General features: G+C 39.5%; 1 protein-coding gene across 1 annotated transcript in view; it reads right to left on the reverse strand.

The window, feature by feature from the left end:
* The window catches only part of WDR37 (WD repeat domain 37), a 1,467,838-nt gene that overhangs the window by 83,643 nt on the left and 1,361,784 nt on the right, over nucleotides 1-22,411 (reverse strand). The window contains exons 15-16 of the mRNA XM_044064684.1: nucleotides 1,965-2,099; nucleotides 1,486-1,600 (exon numbers count right to left, since the gene is read on the reverse strand). Of these exons, the coding sequence (XP_043920619.1) occupies nucleotides 1,486-1,600; nucleotides 1,965-2,099 (250 nt within the window). The remainder of the gene's footprint in view (nucleotides 1-1,485; nucleotides 1,601-1,964; nucleotides 2,100-22,411) is intronic.

Consider the following 22,411-nt stretch of genomic DNA (forward strand, 5'->3'; position numbering starts at 1 on the left):
TGTTGAAAAAAGACTTAAATAAAGGGTTAAACATACAGTTTCTAAATTATCAAATTATCCTGAAGCCTAGGACGCTGACTTTAGATGGAAAAACTTGTTATGTAGAAGAAAGAGTTGGTTAGAGGACTAAATCACTGAACCCAAGGTGAAAGATTTATGACACCTGCATACATATTTCAGAAAAATCATTAGCCACTGCAAGGGCCAATACATTTAAAGTGATAATACTGATATTGTGAAGCAAAAATGAAATAAAAAAGAAATGTTTAGAAAGGTCTTCCTCTCTCTTTCCATGCCTCTACCTTCCTACATAATGCATCTCTTAATGCACATTACATCTCACTGACTTTACATACTAGCTATTAAAAATGCCCTGCTACTCCAAGATCCCAAGGTAACTGCAAAGTGACAATAAAATACTTAAATACATGTAAACAACTAAAGTCTGAGCAGTAACATGTGGTATGCACCAGTCAGAGCTGTTTTACCATCCCACAGTTCTAACAATCTATGGGTCTGTTAATTTTCGGGTCTATATTAGATAGTCGAAGTTCCGTAACTCTGAACACCTAATGGTTGAACCATTAAGTTCGAAGTTACAGAACTTTGACTATGCAAAAAAAAAAAATAACGAAACAATGGACAAAACAATAACTTGTAAGCAGGGGGGCAAGCCACCTGCACCCCCCCATATCCCCGCTACTTAAATATACCAACCCTGAGATCACACCACATTGAAGTGAATGGAAACCTCCGCTTACGGAGATTTCCAAATGCTCGAACCTTTACAAATTTGAACATATGGTCTAGACCATATGTGGCTCAAACTTATAAAAATTTGACTATGTGACTGGAACCCTTAATTTTCACCTCTCAGAAGGGAACTGGGCATTTATACTGGCAAATAATCATAGTCCACTACCAACTAAGAGATCACTTGCAGTACTGTTTTTATGTGAAAACAGTTCTGCTATCACACCTGAATACACAGGAGGTTTTACAAAACACTGATAAGGTCTAACAGAGTTAACCATCAACAACCAACATTGCTGTATGGTAGAAAAATTCCTTTATCGCATTAAATTACTTAAAGATTTTGTGCTGTGCATTGTGATATCGCTGGAATTTTTCAAATGCATTATTATTTGGCCGCTGATGGTTTCCAATCCATAATTCAATGTTTTGTTGTGATTCTCAAAGGGTACAACACTGCCAATACTCAGTTCTTTGTTCTGCTAAGTCTCAGGAATCCACTGCAGTAATGTGTTTTTGATTCCTAAGTTGGTTGGTAATGAGATGAAATCAAACTCACAGGCTGCAGACCAGAGGTACACACAGCAGTTCTCTAATCACCATGAAAGACCTGCATCCCTTTCTTTACTACAACTTAAAAAAATAGGTAGATAACATTCTGACATGGTGCTGCATTCCAAGTAAGTTTACTTCACCTTCCTCCACGCAAAAGCAATACAAATTCAGCATTACCTGTCTGTTGCTACGAGGAAGCCGTGCCAAACGTACTCCTGACATGTCAAATAATCTAACTTGCCGATTGTCATGTGGAAGGGCAATGATTCGTTGGCTAACAGAAACACTAATCCTGGAATGAACAGAGATCAAATAGGTTATACATAGTGTAGCACAGGGAATCCAACAAATAGTTATAACAATTAACCACTTAAATGCATTTTCTAACCCTACATAGAATGGTCATGTATTAAAACAGGCCATTAAGGATCAGTGTCGAGCACATTTTCTTAAACATCTATATTATCTTTCAAAGGAGAGAAGTAAAAGGGTGGTAAACACGTTTCTATTTTTAAACTCAATGCATTAAGTTATTCTGAAGACAATTGCAATATCTCTACTATTGAAACAGCAAAGCAACATCAAAACCATCCATCTTAATATATTCTACTTTAGCTCAAGCATGTGCTCACTTGGCAAATGTCTTTTTTTTTTACCTGTTTACAGCTGAATCTGTGCGGATGGTTGCTATAGGAGATCGCATATTTTTCAAATCCCAGACCTTTATGGTTCGGTCATCACTACCAGATACGACATTGTCACCCACAGTAAAAACAGCAGATGTTACGGTACTAAATAAATAAAAGAAGAAAGGCAATCAGACAGAAATGTATTAAAGTCCTGTTAAGTATTCCTGCTGAGTTAGCTAGCTAATAGCTGTTTACCTCACTGAATGTTCCTCATCATCAGTGTTACTATTAACTCAAGCAAATTAAGTGACACCAGGAAAGACACAGAGATGAAATGTGCATCCTGTCCCCTGAATTCTTATATCAGGTCATTCAGACTGACCTATGCAAGAAATATAGCTATTAAAGGGTACAGTTTTAAAAAGAAGACCCCCCCCCCCCCCAGAAGTTGTGTTCTAAAACAGTCATTTGTCACAACATTCATTTCAATAAACTGAATTACTCATTCCAATCACACTCATTTGATAACTGGAAGACATTCTCTGATCAGCAGCCAACAGCAGTTTTCCCACTGCACAAAAATGCTCATAAAATGTAAAGCAAGTCCCTGCCATTTGGAGACAAAAGCTCATTTCAAGAGAGTTTTCTTGCCTCCCTTATCAAGGAACTGATTTGCTGACATACAGTGGAGGTCACAAGCATCAATTTATTGGAGTTTAATGCGTCTAATTTAAAATGTCAGTTGTTCTTGCCATTTCTGCGCTACAGAAGGAATCTGATTTCATGTACTATTCAAGATGCTGATTGAGATTAGCACTAGCCAAGCCACAAGGGCCCCATTCATGCATGCCCTCTTAATGTAAATTGACACCAAATTAAAGTTTAATTAGAACTAAACTCTACTGCTTTAATGAAGCAAAGTTTCTTAATTTAATATCTATGAGCAGCCAAGTTGTACCATGTAAGAGGGCAATGTGTCTGAGGAAATGTATTTACTCAAAAATATTTAACCTTAGGGAGAATAAACAGAATTTCTAGAGTGACATCTTATACACTTACAGAACATTTTCTTTATTTACACAAGTACTTAAAAAATCAAATCAAATTATTATATTGCTTTTTGCAATTAAAATAATCATGTTAATATATAGAAGATAAACAATAGAAAATATAATCTAATGCAAAACCTATAAAACAGACTTAAAACTATTCATCTTCAGTCTACTGTAAAAATATAAACAAAGGTTTAAATCAGACAGGGCAGAGTTTATATTTTAGAACATAACTAAAATATAAGTGCTCTAAATAATGAAAGAAAATTATACTGAAAATAATATGTATAACAATTAAGAAAATACTATAAAGTTACTGGGACCCAGCTTCAATACAGACACTAAACAAATGAATTAAAGTGAAATGTGGCAGACTCCATATTGTAACTGCAGAACTTTCTGCCATAATTTGAAAAATGATGGACACTTTAAGGAAGCAGCAATATGCTTAAGGCTTTGGATATTTGTTTTTTTTTCCATCTTCTGTAAACAGTATCCCATTCTGGAACTTTTTTCTGTTAAACCTGGGTTATGTATCAGTTCATAAAATGTGATCTTTTCTTCCCAGGTCCCCTTTGAAAATAGTTGCCCCTCAGTAAGGCCAGCCAATTAACCAAACAAATATGCATATAAATGGGAGTAATCAAACATAGTTGGGAAAACGCAATTAGCGCGCGCGCGCACACACACACACACACACACACACACACACACACACACACACACACACACACACACACACACACACACATTTAGTTTGAGCAACCTGCCCTAGCGGCTGCTCTTCACTTTTTCTAAAAAACAATGTTTTTGAAGATACTGCAAGTGATAGATAGCCTGTACACATTGGATTAAATGTCTGTAACTTCCAAAGAATACTGTAGAACTCTAAGCAAGTTACTTACAGAAACTAAACTATGCCAATCCTGACACCAGATAACTGCACCAAAACACACACAAAAAAAATGAATTGCAAGGCATTGTGCAGCATAAAGACAATAAAAGAAAATATATGAAAAGAAGTGGATCAGACGAATAAAACAACTTTCTCACAAGTAAGAAGTGTTGTCATTCCATTACAATGGAATCAACAACTTGATGACACCGCATAGTTCAGAACAAGTTGCAAGTTTATGGTAAGCAGAAGATGCAGATTTTAATACGCATCAAGAATGCTTTGTCATTAAACCCTTAGGACTAAAACTGCATTGGGTTACACATAGAAATGGAAATATGCAATTATGTTAAGTAGAAACCAACTGTAATTTCAGATCTTCGTAGACTAAAATCAGAAGATGCTTCACTGCAGTTTCTCTTCTCTACAGAGTATTCTTGACGATTCCACAGTTCTTTTCTTTTTGGGTGCACTCTCTTCTTTCACTTCACTGCATTCCTCAATAAAATGAATGAAGCAACACTCAAAATGATTGGACCTTCTTCCCATTATTTACTGCTTGATAGCCACCAGCAGATGAAAAGCAACCACAATCTAAGGAGGCAGACGGATGGTTCCGACCTTCCTGATTTCAGCCAACAAAGATCTGGAGTTACTATGGCAACAAAATTATTCTTCCATGTAATGTACATCAGAAAGGTCTTCATCACTGCATCCCTACACAGCACTGCACATTCATTCAAAGATTAGTACTAGGCTAACTGCCCTCGTGGACCATTTTAAACCTAGCCAGTTACCCCATGTGAGAATCAAACCCTGCATCTTGTGCTTGTAAGATAAACACCCTAACCATTACGCCAACCTCCCACCCCATATATACATGTGGAGAATAAAAAAAAGGTTTAAAGACAAGTCAGTTTAGCATTTTTATAGTGAAGTCCAGACTGCATTTTAAAGCCAGGTCTAGGCTGTAGTATGGCACTGACAGGTCACTGTTTATAACTTCTGGGCATGCGCCCTTCAACCAAGCAACAAATGAGTCTACACATCTACCCTATGCATAAATCTGTTTTTCTGTTTGTTTGTTTTTACATTTATCAAGGGTTACTTATGTCAAACAGGAAGGTCTATCTGAATCCCATCTTAAAAAAATGGTTTTCTGAAAAGCCTTTACCAGCTAAAATGGAGTATCTTGTGGCAGAACTGCACCCAGACAGTTCAAAAGATCATTCTGACATTGGGCAATCTGACACACGAGTCCCATCAGCTGAAATCATTTTTAGATTTACATGTCTAATACAATTATGGGGTCTAATTCACGTTGTCGAAGGCCGACAATATCGAAGCTGATATTGTCGGCACCAGATTAGCAAAAGCAAAAAACATCAAATGTTTAAACGGAAATCTCCGTAAGGGGAGATTTCCATTTAGTTCAATGTAGTGCTGTCTCAGAGTTGGTGTATTTAAGTAGGGGGTGTGGGGGGGGGGGGTGCAAGGGGGCTTGCCCCCCCTGTTTGCAAAGGTAAGTTTTTATTTATTTTTGTTTTTAGGCATTTTTTTTTATCTTTCGATGTTTCAGAATTCGATGATATGTTGTCAGCCATATCAGATTCGATATTCTGAAACTTTGATAGATAATATAGACGCCAATTACAGACACTAGAGATGTTATTCCTTGCCTCCAACACAACTACCATTCTAAGGATCTTACATTTTACGATAAGAATTTGCCCTTAAAAGAAATAAAGGAATAACAGTGTATTAAAGCAAGCAGGTTCATGTTGATATTGATTCCTTGCTACTGAGTCAATTCCAAAAGCATGAATGTGGGTCTTTTGCTTCATGACATGAAACAGACGGGAAAAGCAGCCCTCTCATTGTAACCTCTCAAACCTAAGGTAGATTCATCAAGATGAACTTAAGCTGGCTTCGATTTTATGCTTAGTGATCTGTACGCGGTAGTGCCTAGGAGTCCTAAATGCAGCTGAATCCCAGAACTGCAAGCAAGTTGAGAAGCTATAAAATCCCAGTACTAAACAGGACAAAACAAGAAGAGACCTTTGTAAACAATGACCAGAATGAATCTAGTATTGGCAGAGTTTTACTTTATGTAGTTTTGTTGGCATTTTATCTATGTATTTTGCAATACAGGCTCTTGATTCTTCCAAGAAGAGGAACAAACAATTCAGTCAGGCCAGTATTTCTCTTTGTTAATATCATTCAGCAGTATACGGGGAACTTGCTTTAATTTTTATAAAAAGTTATAAAACATTATCGAATTTCTTAGCAATCTGTGCTTACACTGGAAGTGTACAGAAATAGTGGTAGTACTTATTGCAACTAGATTTCCCGCATCGCATAATTCGTTATGTTTGGATGGAAATATTTAAGTTAACCTGAAAAGGGGTTTGTAAAGTAATAATTATTACTGTATGCTTTTAAACCCTTTCAGTGCACTTCGTAAGATGTATGCAATTGCAAGTGATGTGTCTTACAAACTGTTGCTTTGACGATTTTTTTAACATCTGTTGGGCTCTTCACAGTAGGGGATGTGTTAGTGACATATTCTGCCTTTTTATTAGCCGGCAGTGAGCTTCAGTATTTTAGGAAGTTGCTGGGTTAACAGATTTGTGTTATGCATTTTTCTGAAGGAAATTAAGTCTGAAAGTCAACTGTATGCCACTATACAGTGAATTCAGTCCTCTGTGATTTGCTTGAAATCCACAAATTTTATGCAGAACAATCCAAAAAATATGAGGCAAAATCTGGACAGTTGAGAGGTATGCATGATTCTACAGACATGATGAACTGGGTGTACAAGGCACTTTAAATTGTTTGCAACTGGTGTGAGTACGCATGTGTGATATGCTGACTCATCACTAAGCTATTTTTTTTTTAGTTTTAATCGTCACTGTTACCAGATGTAAAAACGAGCCAAAATATTAAACATCTGAATGTTTTTGTATGAAAGACGATTCACGTCATTTGTCAATAAAATGCAATGAAGTGTCCAAACCATCATCCTACAGTATGCACTTATTTTTGATACATTTTCATATTTATTTGTGTATTACAACTGCAGTTTCCTTGCTGGTGCTGTACTGCAAACTTTTGTAAAAATCACTGGGTTTCAAGCAATAAAGGAAAACACTGGTCCGGGCGTAACTAAAAATTCAGAATACCAATTGATGTGGTTACACAAAGGACCAGTCGAGTGCTTTTCATTATCACCTGAAATGGTTGCTGCCACTACATGTGATAAAGTAAAGACGTTTGCCGTTATTCTTCTTCCAGTGTCCTAAACAATGTGAGAGAATACTAATTAGGTACACAACCCTTTTCAGGTTAACACGCATAGTTTCCGGAAAACATTACAAATTATAACAAATTATGTGACGCGGGAAATCTGGTTGCGATAATACACAAGTAACGAAATAGCTAATATACATATTTATGTTTATTCAAATACTATCATATAGAAATTAAGTTTCTCTGTTTATTAGTCTTCTACAGTTATATGCATGATATTAGTACTTTCCAAATGAAAGGGTGAGAAGGCCACACAGACAAACCATTTAATATAAATTGTAAGAAAGAATCGGGTCTATATTAGGTGAGCGAACGCTTAGCTTGTTGAGCACTTAAATGTCGACAGCTAAAGGTAGAAAGTGTAAAACCCCGAACCGCCACTTCTGCAAATCTTTTCTCAGGGAAAAAATTTTGCTTGGCCGTTATCAGGAAGTTGCCCTTTTTCCCAATGTTCAGCAATCTCGGAGTTGGTATATTTAGTTGAGGGGGGTGAAGCCCCCCAATTAATTAGAGTTTAAGGTTTAAGTGTCTGACTGCCAAGCAAATTTTTCCCTAAGAAAAAATTTGTGCTAGAGGCCGTTCATGATTTTAAGGTTTCGATGTTTAGCTGTCGACATTTAGCTGTTCGACAAGCTAAACATTCGATTTTGTAGTTTAGACCCAAAAGAATCAGACAAGACAGTTTTTGTTGTGTAACAAGAGGCCATTGGGATATATGTAAATGATCTCTTAACGACATACCTTGAGTGCACCAGCTATGTGGGTGAAACACTATGTCCTTAAAAGGTCTTTTGCATATATCCCATGGGCCTCTACTAGAGGAGGTGTACTGTATTACAGTGAAGACTCTAGTTTGTATTTTTTATTGATATGAGTACTATGAACAAGGCAGAACTTAACAGGATGCATCTGCATGAAAGACTTCTGCCTGCAATACAAAAGAGGTTCACATATATGGGAAAAAAAGATAACTCGAGTATTTTTAAAAGTGAATCGTGCTTGATTACTTTATCCTCTATATACAATGCTCATTTTCACACTGCTATTTTACCTTAAATCACGTAATAGGGATCTCTGCTTTCGTTTTACTTTAGGGTATTTAGCTGCATTAATTATTTCTGCACAGAGAAGGGACTACTGCAAAGCAAGTGTGTGTTCTCCTTTTGAACTTCTAAAAGTTTGGTAGAAGGAGATTAACTGCAAAGTCTGCATTTCTTGGATTTGCCTTCATGTATTCAGATCTCTCCACTATATGTCTGTTTTTATGTTTAATCTGACTACTGTTTTCTTTGAATGGTTCAGGGCTACAGTATGCTCTCACGTTCATTCAGAGCAGTTAACTGGAAACATTTAGGCTTTGGCCTATCTCCCACAGTTCTATATTAAGTTAATAGTGGTTGTTTTTTGTGACAGTAGGTTGTGGGAACTGATCACTTCTTTATCTTTTAATTAGACTACTATGTTTTTATCAAATTCTAAATGGTTGTGGCATTGGCCTCATCTTCTCTGAGTGGAGTATTCTTTGGGGTAATCCCCAAATTGTTTCCATACATGTTTTATGCCATTCTCAGTTGGCCACAAATGTTTCTCCCTGGGTGTAGCCCTGTTTGAAGGGGGATGTTAAAGGACTAGTTCTGTCTCAGTAGGGATTTGCATGTGTGGTTAAAAGTTGGCTAATCTCAGTTCATCGAAGAAAATATATTGAATGTTCGCTTCAACTAATTATTTACCCAGAGAAAGTAAGGACTTGGTCAGCACACCCCCACTAACTATATATACCAACTCTGAGATCGCACTACAGTGGGGAAAAAGTGCAAATTTCCATTAATGACCAAGTCCTTCCTTTCCCTGATTAAACAATTTGTTGAAGTGAAATGTTCAATGTATTTTGTTCAATAAACAGATATTCTATGGAATTAGCTTTCGATGAAGTAATACAGACCCATCTGATACACAATTGCTTTAATGCGAGTCAGGTGGCCAAGGCTGCACTTCCATCTTTAGGGCATTCACTGCTGAAGGAAATCCCCATATCTGTACTTTCCCTTTCCTTTTGGAACAAGGTTACCCTCTAAAATTAAGAAAGGCTACTTTTGTCTTAAGGGCATGATCTGGTATATTTTAACTTTTTATAAATCTAGTTTTCTATATAATGGTATTTTGCTTGTGGCTGAACACCTTGAGGAAGGGGAAGTGTGACCTTTTCCTTTTTTTTTTTTTATTTTACTATCTTACTGACTGGGTAAACTCACTAGACAAAAAGTTCTTTTCAGGGGTGACCTAGGAGTATGGTTTGGTTGAATGATCTGCTCAGTCACAAAATAGGTTAATGGAGGTTGAGGGACTCAAACCCTGGACTACATACAGGATACTCACTATCAGCTCTTTGCCTTAATGCAATCACATGAAAGAGTTTCTCATGTTGCCTTGCTATCTCCTTCTACCTCTCAAATTACACTCAATGTTGAATATTCTCCCTTTCCACACGTAATCCTAAATACCTGCTGTAAATTTTGTAAATAAACTAAAAAACATATTCTTTACTACTGTTAATAACGTAACTTCTTATATGCATTTGTGCATTAGCATAGCCTTCAACTACTCTGTCATTTCAATTTCTGTGTTGCTTTACTGTTACTGTTGCTTTTCCACATCCTGCCAGATCTAAAACTGGTCCACTATGGCCAGTGCACTACCTCTGTAAACAAATCTAACTGAAAATATAAACAACATAAATTCTTTGTTGCTAACTGAAATTGACAGTGGCACTTCTACAGCTGTACATGAAGTAGAACTCTGTCAGGTTTCTGAGGTAGGGTGTTCTTCAGTTTCGTTCTCTTTATATGAAGACTTCGGATGGGCAAATTTTTGATCCTCCAAATTTATTATAGCACAGCTCTTTGTACACCCCTTTTAGCAAATTACTTAAAAAAGGTCTTATCACTGTATACTATGAGTGGTGAGATGCGCTAAGTATCTAGCATTTTTTACTGATATATGAGTTAAGGTTGCTACAGTGGTGCAGCGGTTAGCATTGTTGCTTCACAGCAAGAGGTTCTCCCGTTCGATTCTCGGCTGGAGCGCCTTGCTGGAGCACCTTCTGTGTGGAGTCTGCATGCCTTTCTCATGCTCAAGTGACGTCTAAAGACATGCAGGTAGGTGCGTGAATGGGTGTGCCTTCTTTGAAGGTTGGGCATTGGGCTGGCAACTCGGCACCATTAAAATCCACTGCCAATCATTAGCAGACCGGAGTTCCCTGTGGCGTCCCCTAACCAGGAAAAGCCAAAAGAGTAGATGAGTTAAGGTGGCACTACAACGGCATGGACCCCAGTCATTTTCTGCTCACTATATTAAGATCTCTCAGGCATTCTCTTGTGGGGCCTGTCCTAGTCTTAGCTGTCCTCTGCTCATAGAAGACTTGTTTCTTCAAAATATTTTAAACAAAGGAAAGTGTTTTTAAGCACTAAAGGCGACACAGATTTTCACTTTCAAACATTTCCTGTCTTGCTCTCTGAATATAGCCTCGAAGAACATAAATGGGCTATGGAGACTGTTTTATCACTTTACAGTCATCCATCACAGTCTGGCTGCTTGGAAGAAAGACATCTTTCTGAGGGTTAGCAAGCAAAGATATCAAACGTAGGTTTTGCCTTACTTAACTCCTCTTCCTATGATACAAAACACGTCAGGAAGGGGTTCCCATTTTGGATGCTACTCACACAACATATATTCACAAGTTTCACATCTCCTACGCCACTAATGGTTCCTTGCTAGAGTGCGGGCTTTACAAATCAGTACTCACCTACCTCTATCCACAGATCCATGAAGGTAAATTTAAGGAGATTTTTGATTTGGTAATGGATAGTGTGAATGGCAAGCTGGTCTGGGTAACATTCTCTTGCAGTAGCACAGGCAGTAAGCACAGAAAATGTATGTCATTCTCATGAGCATTAAGCAAGTTTACCTGCAGCTTAGGCCTACTGAATCTGGGATCATCAGAGGTGGCATAACACCCACTATCCATTTTTTTTTGTCTTGGAAACATGTAGCATTGGCCCACAGTGAAAACGATTTGGAAGATTTCTGAAACACTTTGGAGATACCCCTCCTTCTGCTTTCTGACCATGGTCTATTCGGATGTCATTTACACATCTCCAAGTGAAGGGGGTCACATTTATTGGAAGACTCTTTTCTTCTTTCAGTCAGTTACCGAAAAGAGGCTATAGGCCTAATGGGACTAACTTGGTCAACAAAGTGTAAATAATTACATAAATTACTGTACTTTGGAAACACACTGGAAGAACTGTGAAAAGTTTTGAAGGGCAGCACAAGTGGACAGACTACCCAGCCTATACCCTGCAAGACACATACATGTTACACATATAGACATATTTATAAGGCCAGAAGTAAAAAGAGAAAGTGGGAAACCAAACTGATCCTACCCCACCCATCAAGCACATCAATAAATGAGGATGAAAGTACACCGTACGATGTACAACATACTAGATATTAAATTATTAAAGTCAGGATGAAAACTAATGGGGCTAGGTGTGCCATTCATGCTGTTACATCTCAACAGCTCCTACAAACCTTAGCTTAAATTACAAAACATCCATCCAGAGTAGCTACAGTCAGGAAAACATCTCCCTTACAAACCTCATCAATACTTTACATCCTGCATGATCATAGCACAACATAGCCCAAGAACTTTACACTATCTATCCAATATAGCTATTTCACTTTTAAGTACCTTAAACACAACACCGACACACATCTCAAACCTGTTAAAATTAAATCATAAAATGACATCCCAATTACCTCCATAACAGCTTCCATATAAAAGTTCAAGGCGGCATCCACCCCAGTCCTGGCCCAGCCACCCCCATTTTAGTCTAGTACAACCTCAAGCAACATTATTACCTCCACCCCCCTCCATCCACACAAAGACATCATCTCCTCTTTCTCTATGCCAATGGTAGAAGCATCTCTAATGAAACTCAAAGTTTAAAACAATGAACCAGTGCACCAGGAGCACTCAAACCACCTCAGTTTAATCAGTGTTCAGCAGTATAAAAGACAAAAAGTAAAACACATTAAGCTCTTTTGTCCCGGTCAAAGGGACTTCATCAGAGTAACACCATACATCACATACTTCCTTTTACATTGATAGCACCTCCTCATTCAATAAATTAAAAAAAAAATTCCAAACAACTTAAAACAACCCAAAAACTTTTTCTTTACTTGCTAGTCACTTCACAGGTACATCCACAGAACTGCACTATAAAGAAATAGCATTGAGAAATGTTCAAACAAGAACACAATACAAGAAAATGAAGACCAAGGAACTAAAAACTGCCGATACTTTAATAACCAAAGATAAAAATAATAAATATAATAAAACATTAAATGCTTAAAATTACAAGTTGTCCAATACAGATTAATTAACTAATTATTTATTTATTTGCTTTTGTTAACCAGGAAAGTCCACTGGGCTGGCGTGAGCCCATTTTCAGTGGAGGCCCGGGAGAAGAGCTCCAAAACAATGTAGATAATAAAGAATTTGTTTAGAAAGTTAATAACAGCATTTAACAATATACAAGAGTAACGACATAAGAGTCAGAAGTAACATAGTAACATAGACAATGTATGGCTATATTTTATGGAAGACTTGGATGCTTAGCAAGGTATTCAATATAACAGACAGATTATAATAATCTACACATACACAAATTTGCACACACCATGTGAGGCAGGATGAGGCACACTGGAGAGTGAAGAAGAGTGTGGGTATCTGAGAGATAAGTCAGGATACAGGATACTGAGGAATTGGGGATAGTGCAAGGGCATAGCCATTGAGAGGAGAGATGTTGGTGAAGTGATTGTTTGAATGATGGGACATTATTTATAGTCCAGAGAGAAGGTGGAAGGGCATTCCAGAGTTTAGCTACAGTGAAAGAGTAAAGGTATTGGCATGCAGGGAGTTTTGGTCTCTTAACTTGGATAAGTGATTAATTTTCAGATCTTAGAGGTCGGAGTCAGAAGTGAAGCAATGGCTGGGCATTTGGAGGAATTATAGATAAATCTGTGGGAGTTCTAGCCAGTTCAGGGACTGTAATGAATGACAGCGATGGGAAGAATGTTTTGCCCTAGTCACAAATTTAGCAATTTTGTTATAGCAGCTATCCATTTTAGTTTTTAATGAGTATTGGATGTTTGTTAGAATGGGGGCACCACAGAGGATGGAAGGTAGGAGAAAGGTTTGGGCAAGTGTTTTTCTAGTAGAGTAGTTTAAAAAGTGTTTGTGTTGGTAGAGGGTACCAGGTTTTTGGTGTGTTTTTTTGATGGTGCTGTGGATGTGTTGGTCAAAGGTTAAGTTGTCATCTAAGGTTATGCCAAGTAACTTGGTATGAGAAACTACCTCTATGGCAGTCTTGTTGGAGGAGAAAATTATAAATTCAGATTTATTAACAGTGGTACTTTTTTGGGGTGTAAAGCGCAAGAGTTTGGTTTTATTTGGGTTGAGGGCAAGGTGATTACCTGTCATCCAGGTTTTGGTAATGGAGAAAGCATTCTGGGTGATGGTCAGAAGTTTCAGAGTTACCAGAGCAGATACTAGTAGAATCGCTTACGTATTGAACTACAATTAAGTAATTTATTACTTGATTTGAAGTGTTATAAATAAGGTTGCCCTGTCTTTTTATTTGTTCTGATGAAGTCCAATGCAACTAAGGATGAAAGCGCTTAATGTTTTATTACATTTATTATTTTTATCTTTGGTTACTAATGTTTTATTACATTTATTATTTTTATCTTTGGTTATTAAAGTATCTGCTTTTTTAATTCCTTGGTCTTCATTTTCTTATGTTGTGTTCTTGGTTAGTGTATTTATACTTTTCTTGAGATGTTCAGACTGTTTACAGTCCCTGTGAAATCTAGGGTTAAGGTTAATTAAATACGGTACAAATAAGGTGAGAAGGGGATTCAGTTCCGTGTCCTGTGTGTCAATCTCCTTGCAAAAAAAGTTGCATTAATTGCATCTATTTACTTATTGCTTTTGTTTGTCTGGACAGTCTGACTGGGCACAGGACCCATCTTCAGGGGAGGCCCAGGGTGCAAGGTTCCAATGTACAGTAATGCACAAAGTAACATGACTATTCGAAAGGCAATAAGATACACTAGACTTCACAGCATTTTTCAGAGGGAGAACTGCACTTTAAATCTGCTGAAGTATACAGAGAACCATACTGTTGCTAGTTTCAACAGAAAGCAATATGTCTTGCAAAAAGGTATAGTGGTGAGAGAGCTAGAGTTGAGAAACAGAAGCCAAGGGTAGTTAAAGGTGAAGGAGTATAGCAAAGTGTGGGGGGAAGGGGAGGTACAGTACACGCAGGAGGAGGATATGGGGAAGTTGAGCAGTGATGAGGTTGAAGAGGAGTGATGTGCTAATCTGGTGCCTCTTTGTCTTACCCAGATTACCTAAATCCTTGGAAAAAGATGGAGACAGGTATTTTGAATTCAAACAGTTATAGGGTTACAACGTATCCCTTTTAAATGGGGAGTTCTCTCACAAAACCTTTTACCTATATACAGAATTAGTAACCTGCTGAAAGGGTACTAGCCTACTTGATTAGGTCTCTCCTTGCTCATACTGTTTTGACTTCCTACTGAAATGATAGCACTCAAAATGTTGAGTGCCAACAAGCAGGAAAAAAAGAAAATGTAGGAGAAGAGAAAATCTCAAACATTGCTCTTCTTCTTAAACGTCTTTTCTGGGAGGGGCTAAGCCCCCCACACCACACAAACTTATGCATAATAATTCTAAGATAGTTATACCTCAGAGAAACTATTCCAAGAAATGACCATCTCAAACATAGTATATGTAAGCCCATTTTTCAGCCATTCAGTCTCTGTGTTTCAGGACTGTTAGAGTGCAGGATGCAAAAGTGCTTCTTTTTGGTCCGCAGCTGTCAAGGAATGGGCACTGATAATATTCCAAGAGGTTAAGATAAATTGTAGTCTATGTCAAGATGACTGGTTAGTATATAAGTACAGCAATCTTTCATCAGGAAAGATGAGTTAAAATTACTATATAAGGCACATCTCAAGGAATAATTTTTGACCACAGAAGGTGATATTTGGTAATGAATGCTCAGAGGAAGCTGCTAACAGAGCTCAAGCTCACAAATACCTCAACCTCACAAATATGTGTGGCCCTGCATGATGTGACTTGTATGATCCTAGAAGCATACCTGGAAGGCTGAAATGACATTGTTGATAATTTAATTCTGGATGTCCTGATGATGTGTACCACCTCTATATTACGCTTGTTAAAATGGCTCATGCACCATTTCTCATTTTTTACCCCACAAAGAATGGCTCAGATATTTTTTAGATGTCTTGATCAATGCTGCAAATGCTAACCACATACACTGAGTGATTTAGGAAGCACTGTGGGTCAGCAGTCAAGATCTCTGCTTCACAGCTTAGAGTCTGGGGTTCAGTCTTCATCTTCGGTCACTAGCTGTTTGGAGATAAATATATTTTCTCATGACTGCATGGGTTTTCTACTGTGCTCCACTTTCTTCCTATCTCTCAAAAAAACATTCCAGTTGATTGACTATTCAACAATACATACACATTGTATTTATGATCAAGATTGTATCTAAAAAAGGTCCAAGGTAGAACAATCCACTTTCTTGGTTAATAAATTAAATCAAAACGGTCTCATATAGCTGTCTATCCCAATCTTTAACTATTCTGGTATAAAGTAAAAAGAAATTTCAGGCCATCTGGGTTAAACAGACAGTTCAGTCATCATCCCTAAACTATTCAGGGATTCTAATTCCAGATCTCATCACCAATTCATAAGTTAGACTTTTCTGAGATGGAGGTTATGGAGTGGCCTTCTGTTTTGCAAAAAAAGAAGTTATGTACTTACCATAACATTCAATGTTTGTAGTCCATCTCGCCCTTCATTCTTACACTTGGGATCGGAGCCGAACCTTGGCTCCGACTCGGCCATACTCTACCTCAAAAGGGTACAGAGGAAACTCTATACTTTAAAGTTAGAGGCAGAGATATATCTACCAGGGGCTATGCAAATTGTGATACAACTGGGGTAATATATACTATTACTTGTGGGACCTGTGGTTCATTTTATGTAGGCAAGACGGAAAGAAAAGTTAGACAGAGGATATATGAGCATTTATATGAGATAAGGAAAAGAATGAAAGTAATGCTCTATATAGACATCTTCTATCTTGCCCACAAGCAAGTTATCAATTTTTTGTTACTGAAGTGGTCCCCATTGACCCCAGAGGTGGCCCCTGGGAAAATATGACTGAATATAGAGAACTGCACTGGCAAATAACTTTGGATGCATGTACCAGTCCAAGTTTGAATGCTATGTTATCCATCAAACCAGTCCTTAAACTGAGGGCTGCAAAACTATAGTAACCTCAACAACAATCAATTCAAGTTGTTTAAATTGGTATATACCCATTGTTATCCACCAGAGGGTGTAGTATGGCTCATTCAATTTTAAATACATTTTAAATTTTATATATATATATATATATATATATATATATATATATATATATATATGTATATATGGATCACCTTTATATCCTCAAATCGTTTTTGCGACACACTAATGGACTGACAAAAAAAAACAAAAAAAAAAACAACGCAAAAAAACAAAAAAAACCAACCCAACCACACACACGTAAAACACAACAACACATACATAACATATATAACCCAAACCCCAACCCTAACCCTAACCCCTAACCTAACACGCACACTTACCCTACCCTAACCTAACCTAACTCACCCACCCCACCCTTACCCCACCCCACCCTACACACCCACACACACCTACCTACACACACCCCCCTAACTCTCACTCCCCCCCCTAACCCACTAACCTCAACCTACACACACACACACCCTACCCCCTACCCTAACCCATACCCTCCTAACCCTAACTCCCCCCTACACCTCACTTCCGCTACCCTACCACTAACCCCCTCCTACTTCTAACTAATCCCTCAACCCCCGCACCATCTCCTTCTTACCCGGTCACCCGGTCCTCACCTTATCATCTGCATTATTCGTTTTCATCCCGGCCAGATTTCGTTCAGCGCCTCGCTGCTGTCGGCATATATAAGGTGACCTATATATATATATATATATATATATATATATATATATATATATATATATATATATATATATATACTTATTTTTTTAATGAAAACTGTTTTTTAAAGAATTTTAAAGTTTCTGACGTTTTTATTTATGTATTTTGTGATTTAAGATATTCAGTATTTTTTCACTATTTAAAATGATTGCACCTTTATTCATTACATGATTGGTTCATTTTAATTAGGCTAGCTATTTATTAATGCCTAATGTGTTTTCAGTATCTCATCTGATGAAGTTATTTGGTGACGAAAACGTACATGGAATTGTGGAGCATTAATGTGTTTTGGTGTTATGTCCGTGGTGTGGATTTGCTAATAAACTGTTCGTGCTTGAACTACGTGGTCTCCGGTGCTCCTTTTACTTGATTTAAAAAACTTCTGGTTGGCTCATGGCTAGGAGGTATCCCATCATGCATCACTAACATAACCCAGATCTTGTTTGCTGCAAGTAGAAACATACAGAGACAAACAACAAACCAAGTCGAAAGGACTACATAACAAAAAGGACAGTAGACACTCTACACCCAGGTCCTCAAGGAGGGAGCAGGAGGGCAGGTTCATAAGAATGAAGGGCGAGATGGACTACAAACATCGAACGTTATGGTAAGTACATAACTTCTTTATGTTCTGTAGTCCTATCTCGCCTTCATTCTTACACTTGGGACAGCGTCCCTTGCACCTTCATCTTGGGTGGCTTATTGGAAAATGTTCCTGAGTACTGTGGAACCAAAGGAAGACCTGTTCCTGGAAGCGATATCAAATTTGTAGTGAGTAATGAATGTATGAAGTGAAGCCCATGTTGCTGCAGCACAAATGTTGTCTATTGGAAGTTTAGCTTGAAAAGCTACCGAGGTAGACACAGTCCTGGTAGAATGAGCTTTCACCTTGAAGGGACGATCTTTCCACTGGATGAATAGGCAAAGGAAATGCAGCTGGAAATTCAGTGACATAATGTGACTTTAAAAACTGGAAGGCCCTTCCTAGTATCTGAAAAGGAAACAAACAATTGATCTGACCTTCTGAAATCTTTAGTTCTGTCCAGATAAAAAACAACTGTCTATGCACATCCAGTTGGTGAAATGTGTACTCTGCCTTGTTAGAAAAACTAGGGAAGAAAACAGGAAATTCAATGGACTGATTAATATTGGCTTGAGAAGAAACCCTAGCAATAAAGGAAGGGTTTGTCCGTAAGGAGACCCTATCTTTGTAAAACACCAAATAAGGGGGCTTAACGGAAACAGCTTGCAGTTCAGAGACCCTTCTTGCAGAAGTGATAGCCACTAAAAATATGGTTTCCAAGATAACAACTTAAGGTCACATGTTGCTGAAGGTTCGAAAGGGTTTGACTTAAGTTTATGGAGAACAAAGTTCAAATCCCATGGTGCCACCAGATCCATAACTAGGGGTCTTAACAAGGTGGTCCCTTTAAGGAAAGCTCTACGCAGTCTATGAGCCATAACATTAGGTTCATTAGCCAAATGAAAGGTGGACACAATTGCCAACTGAACTTTAATGGTGGCAGCTACTTAACCTTGGTTGAATAACTGAGAAAGGAAGTCTAAAATGGCAGAAATGGGAGCTGTGTAAGGATCGAGGTTTCTCTCACGGGTCCAAAAGTAGAATCTTTTCCATTTACTGGTATAAATTTTTCTGGAAGAAGGTTTGTGAGAGGATGTCAGGATGTGTACAGCCTCAGGAGAAAAGTCATGAATCCTGACTAGGGATGGAATTGGAGCAGCCAAGCTGTCAACTTGAGGGTGTGGAGAGAGGGATGGAACACCCCTGATATGTGCGTCAGCACATCTGGCACTGGGTCCAGAGTGCACGGTTTGTACATTAGATGAGGTCTGAGAAAGCGGAACCAAATCTGTCAAGGCCAGTAAGGAGCAATTAGGATCATTTTGCTTCCCAAGGATATTGCTTTCTGAATTATCTTCGATATGAGGGGAAAAGGAGGGAAAGCATAGAGAAGTCCCGAGGGCCAATCGTGAATGAGTGCATCTCTTGGTGTTTCCCCTTCTGGGGGAATCAGGGTGAAGTAGCTGCTGCATCTGGCATTGAGAGGGGTGGAAAATAGATCGCAGCAAGGCTGACCTCATTTGCAAAAAATTTGTTCCGCAATGTATCTGTTCAGAGACCACTCATGAGGCATCAGAATAGCCCTGCTGAGCCTGTTGGCTATCACGTTGGATTTCCCTGGGATGTGCTTTGCGACCAGAAAGCACTGGGAAGACACTGCCCACTCCCACACTCGAAGGCTTCTCTGCAGAGGGGGTAAGATTTGGTCCCTCCTTGTTTGTTTATGTACCACACCACCGACATACTCTCCGAGTAGATCGCAATCATCCCTACAGGGAGAAAGCTGTGAAGTTCTTGCAACGCCAGAAGCACTGCTCTCATCTCCAAGACGTTGATATGCAACTGACCCTTGTGTTCCTGCCACGTGCCTTGGACTGTTCTCCCTAGATAATGCCCCCCCACCCTATCTGGGAGGCATCTGTGGTCACAGTGGCAATGGGGGGGGGGGTCTGCCTGTGTTTAGATTGCTGGTCTGGGTCCACCAGCAAAGATCCTGTTTGCACAAATCTGTTATCAGGATGGGATGAGAAAGAGGTAGGTACTGCAGTGACCATTGAGCAAAAAGTAACCACTGTAGGACCCTCATGTGCAGTCTGGCTAATGGAACTAGTGTTACTGTAGAAGCCAATGTCCCTAACAACTTGAGCACCACCTTTGCTTTCGCTTTCCTTAGAGGAAGTAAGCTCAAACTTTGTTCCCTGAAGCTCTGAATTCTTTCTATGGGAAGGTAAGCCCTCATTCAAACAGTGTTTATTTCAGCGCCAATACAATTCACATGCTGAGAGGGCGATAATGCAGATTTTTGCCAATTTACTGTAATCCCTAACTGCAGGCAAGTTGAAATAGTAGTGTCCCTCGCCTGTAACAGTTGATGCCTGGTGGTGGCAGTCAGGAGCCAGTCGTCCAGATATAGAAACACTTGGAATCCCTGACATCTCAAGTGAGCCGTAACCACTGCCATGCATTTGGTGAACACCCTGGGGGCTGTGGTGAGACCAAAAGGCAGGGCACGAAACTGATAATGACAGGCTCCCAGCTGGAAGCGTAAGAGACTCCTTGATGCCCTGTCCATTTTGATAAGGTAGTATGCATCTTGGAGGTCTATGGAGCACATTTAAATGTCTTTCCCTAACAATGGGAGTATCGACTATAAGGTGACCATTCGGAACTTGGACTTCTGTACAGATTTGTTCAATTTGCTGAGATCCAGGATGGGTCTCAAGTCCCCTGTTCTTTTTGGCACCATAAAGAATCTGGAGTAAGTCCCTAATGCTACTTGGTCTGTAGGGACGGGTTGGATGACTCTCTTTACGAGCAACTTTTGGATTTCTAGAGTTGCTGAATCCCTGTGATTGGGTGGCACATCTGGGATTCGTCTGGTCCGAGGGGGTAGAAAAGAGAAGGGAATATGGTAACCTCTGGCAATTATTTTTAACACCCACTTGTCTTGAGTGATATCATGCCAGGCTTCTGGGTATAAAGAAATACGACCCCCGACTGGCTCCAGAGACGTGGGGTTGGGCCTCCTTTCAGGAGCGTTGTTAGGGATGACCCCAAAGGAATCACGGTTTCCCTGGTTCTGTGGGCCTCCTCTGCCTCTAGGGTGGCATCTACCATTATTTCCTCCTCCTCTGCCTCTGGAGAAGGAATCACCTTGTGCGTCCTGAAAAAACCTCTGCAACTTTTTGAACCACATTTTGCTGCCCTTCTGCCCTTTGGGATAGAGTCTAGAAGGAACGGAAAAACAGACTCCAACAGCAGACAGGGTTTTTCCTTCCTGCTCGTACCTGATGAGTGTGTCTTTTACCTTGGTTCCACACAATGAGGATCTGTCAAAGAAGGCGTTGGTAAACATAGACTTAAAGGTCTGTGTAAAGTTGATACCACATCAGATACGTTATCCTGCAGAGTATCTCCCAGCTCTTTTAGGAGATCTCTCTGGAGCCTTGTGAAATGAGACAGGGTAGTTTAGCAATCTAAGTGTAAAAGGCACTGAAGAAAAGACACGCTTCCCATACCTATCCACTGTTCCAGACTCCTTGTTCGGTGGATGGACAGTGGAGGAAGTTTCGGCAAGTTCCTTTTTGGTGGCTGCTGCCACCACCATGGCATCTACTGGAACGCCCTTAGTAAGAAAGTCCTTGTCTTGGGGTGCTGACAAAAATTTATTTGGTCTTCTAGGAACCAGTTCTACAGAATCAGGAGATTCCTACACCTTTCGACTCACTAGATCCAGTAGCTTGTCAAAAGGTGGAGATACCCAAGAGGCAGAGGGTTCAGACCCGAAAGCCTTCAAGTTCACTGACTCCTCATCAGAAGGGGATGTGGTGGGCTAGCCGCCTCTCTGTTTCAGGATCTCTAGGATATCTGCAAATTAAATATCATCAGAGGACGACTTGGGGGACCCTTCTGACTCCTCGAGGTCAGTATCTGATGTAATAGACTCATCAGGGGGGAGTCAATATGTTTCTTCTTACAAGTTTTCTTCCTAGGTGGCTCTTCAGAAAGGTATTCTAGAGGAGACCTCGGAAGACTTGGAACCACTCATGGAGGTTTCCTGAGGCTGCAAGTCTCTGCTGTGTTGGGAGAGAGAGGGAGTTGAGACTGAAGTTGGCGCTTTAGGGGGAAGAGTGTCGGCACCTCTGGTTGAAACTGAAGACCTGGACAGCACACTCCTCATCACCTCAAAGGCTGATCCTTCCAGCTCTGAGGATGCCCTCCACTCTGAAGATGCAGAGGCGGTCATCAGCACTGAGGGGATGTGGGGTCCAAGCTCACCCACGCCGAAACACCGAGAAGTAGGCTCGGAACTGAAGACATTCAATTTGAAGCGTCCCCCTCAGGCCCAACCGGAGAATTGAGGACCCGAGACCCCACGGATGGCACCAAAAGGGTCGGAGTGGATATCGGAACTAAGAGACCAACTGAGGT

The sequence above is a fragment of the Protopterus annectens genome, chromosome 3.part0 (assembly GCF_019279795.1).
Source record: "Protopterus annectens isolate FY-2018-M chromosome 3.part0, PAN1.0, whole genome shotgun sequence".
In the NCBI taxonomy this organism is placed as follows: domain Eukaryota; kingdom Metazoa; phylum Chordata; order Ceratodontiformes; family Protopteridae; genus Protopterus; species Protopterus annectens.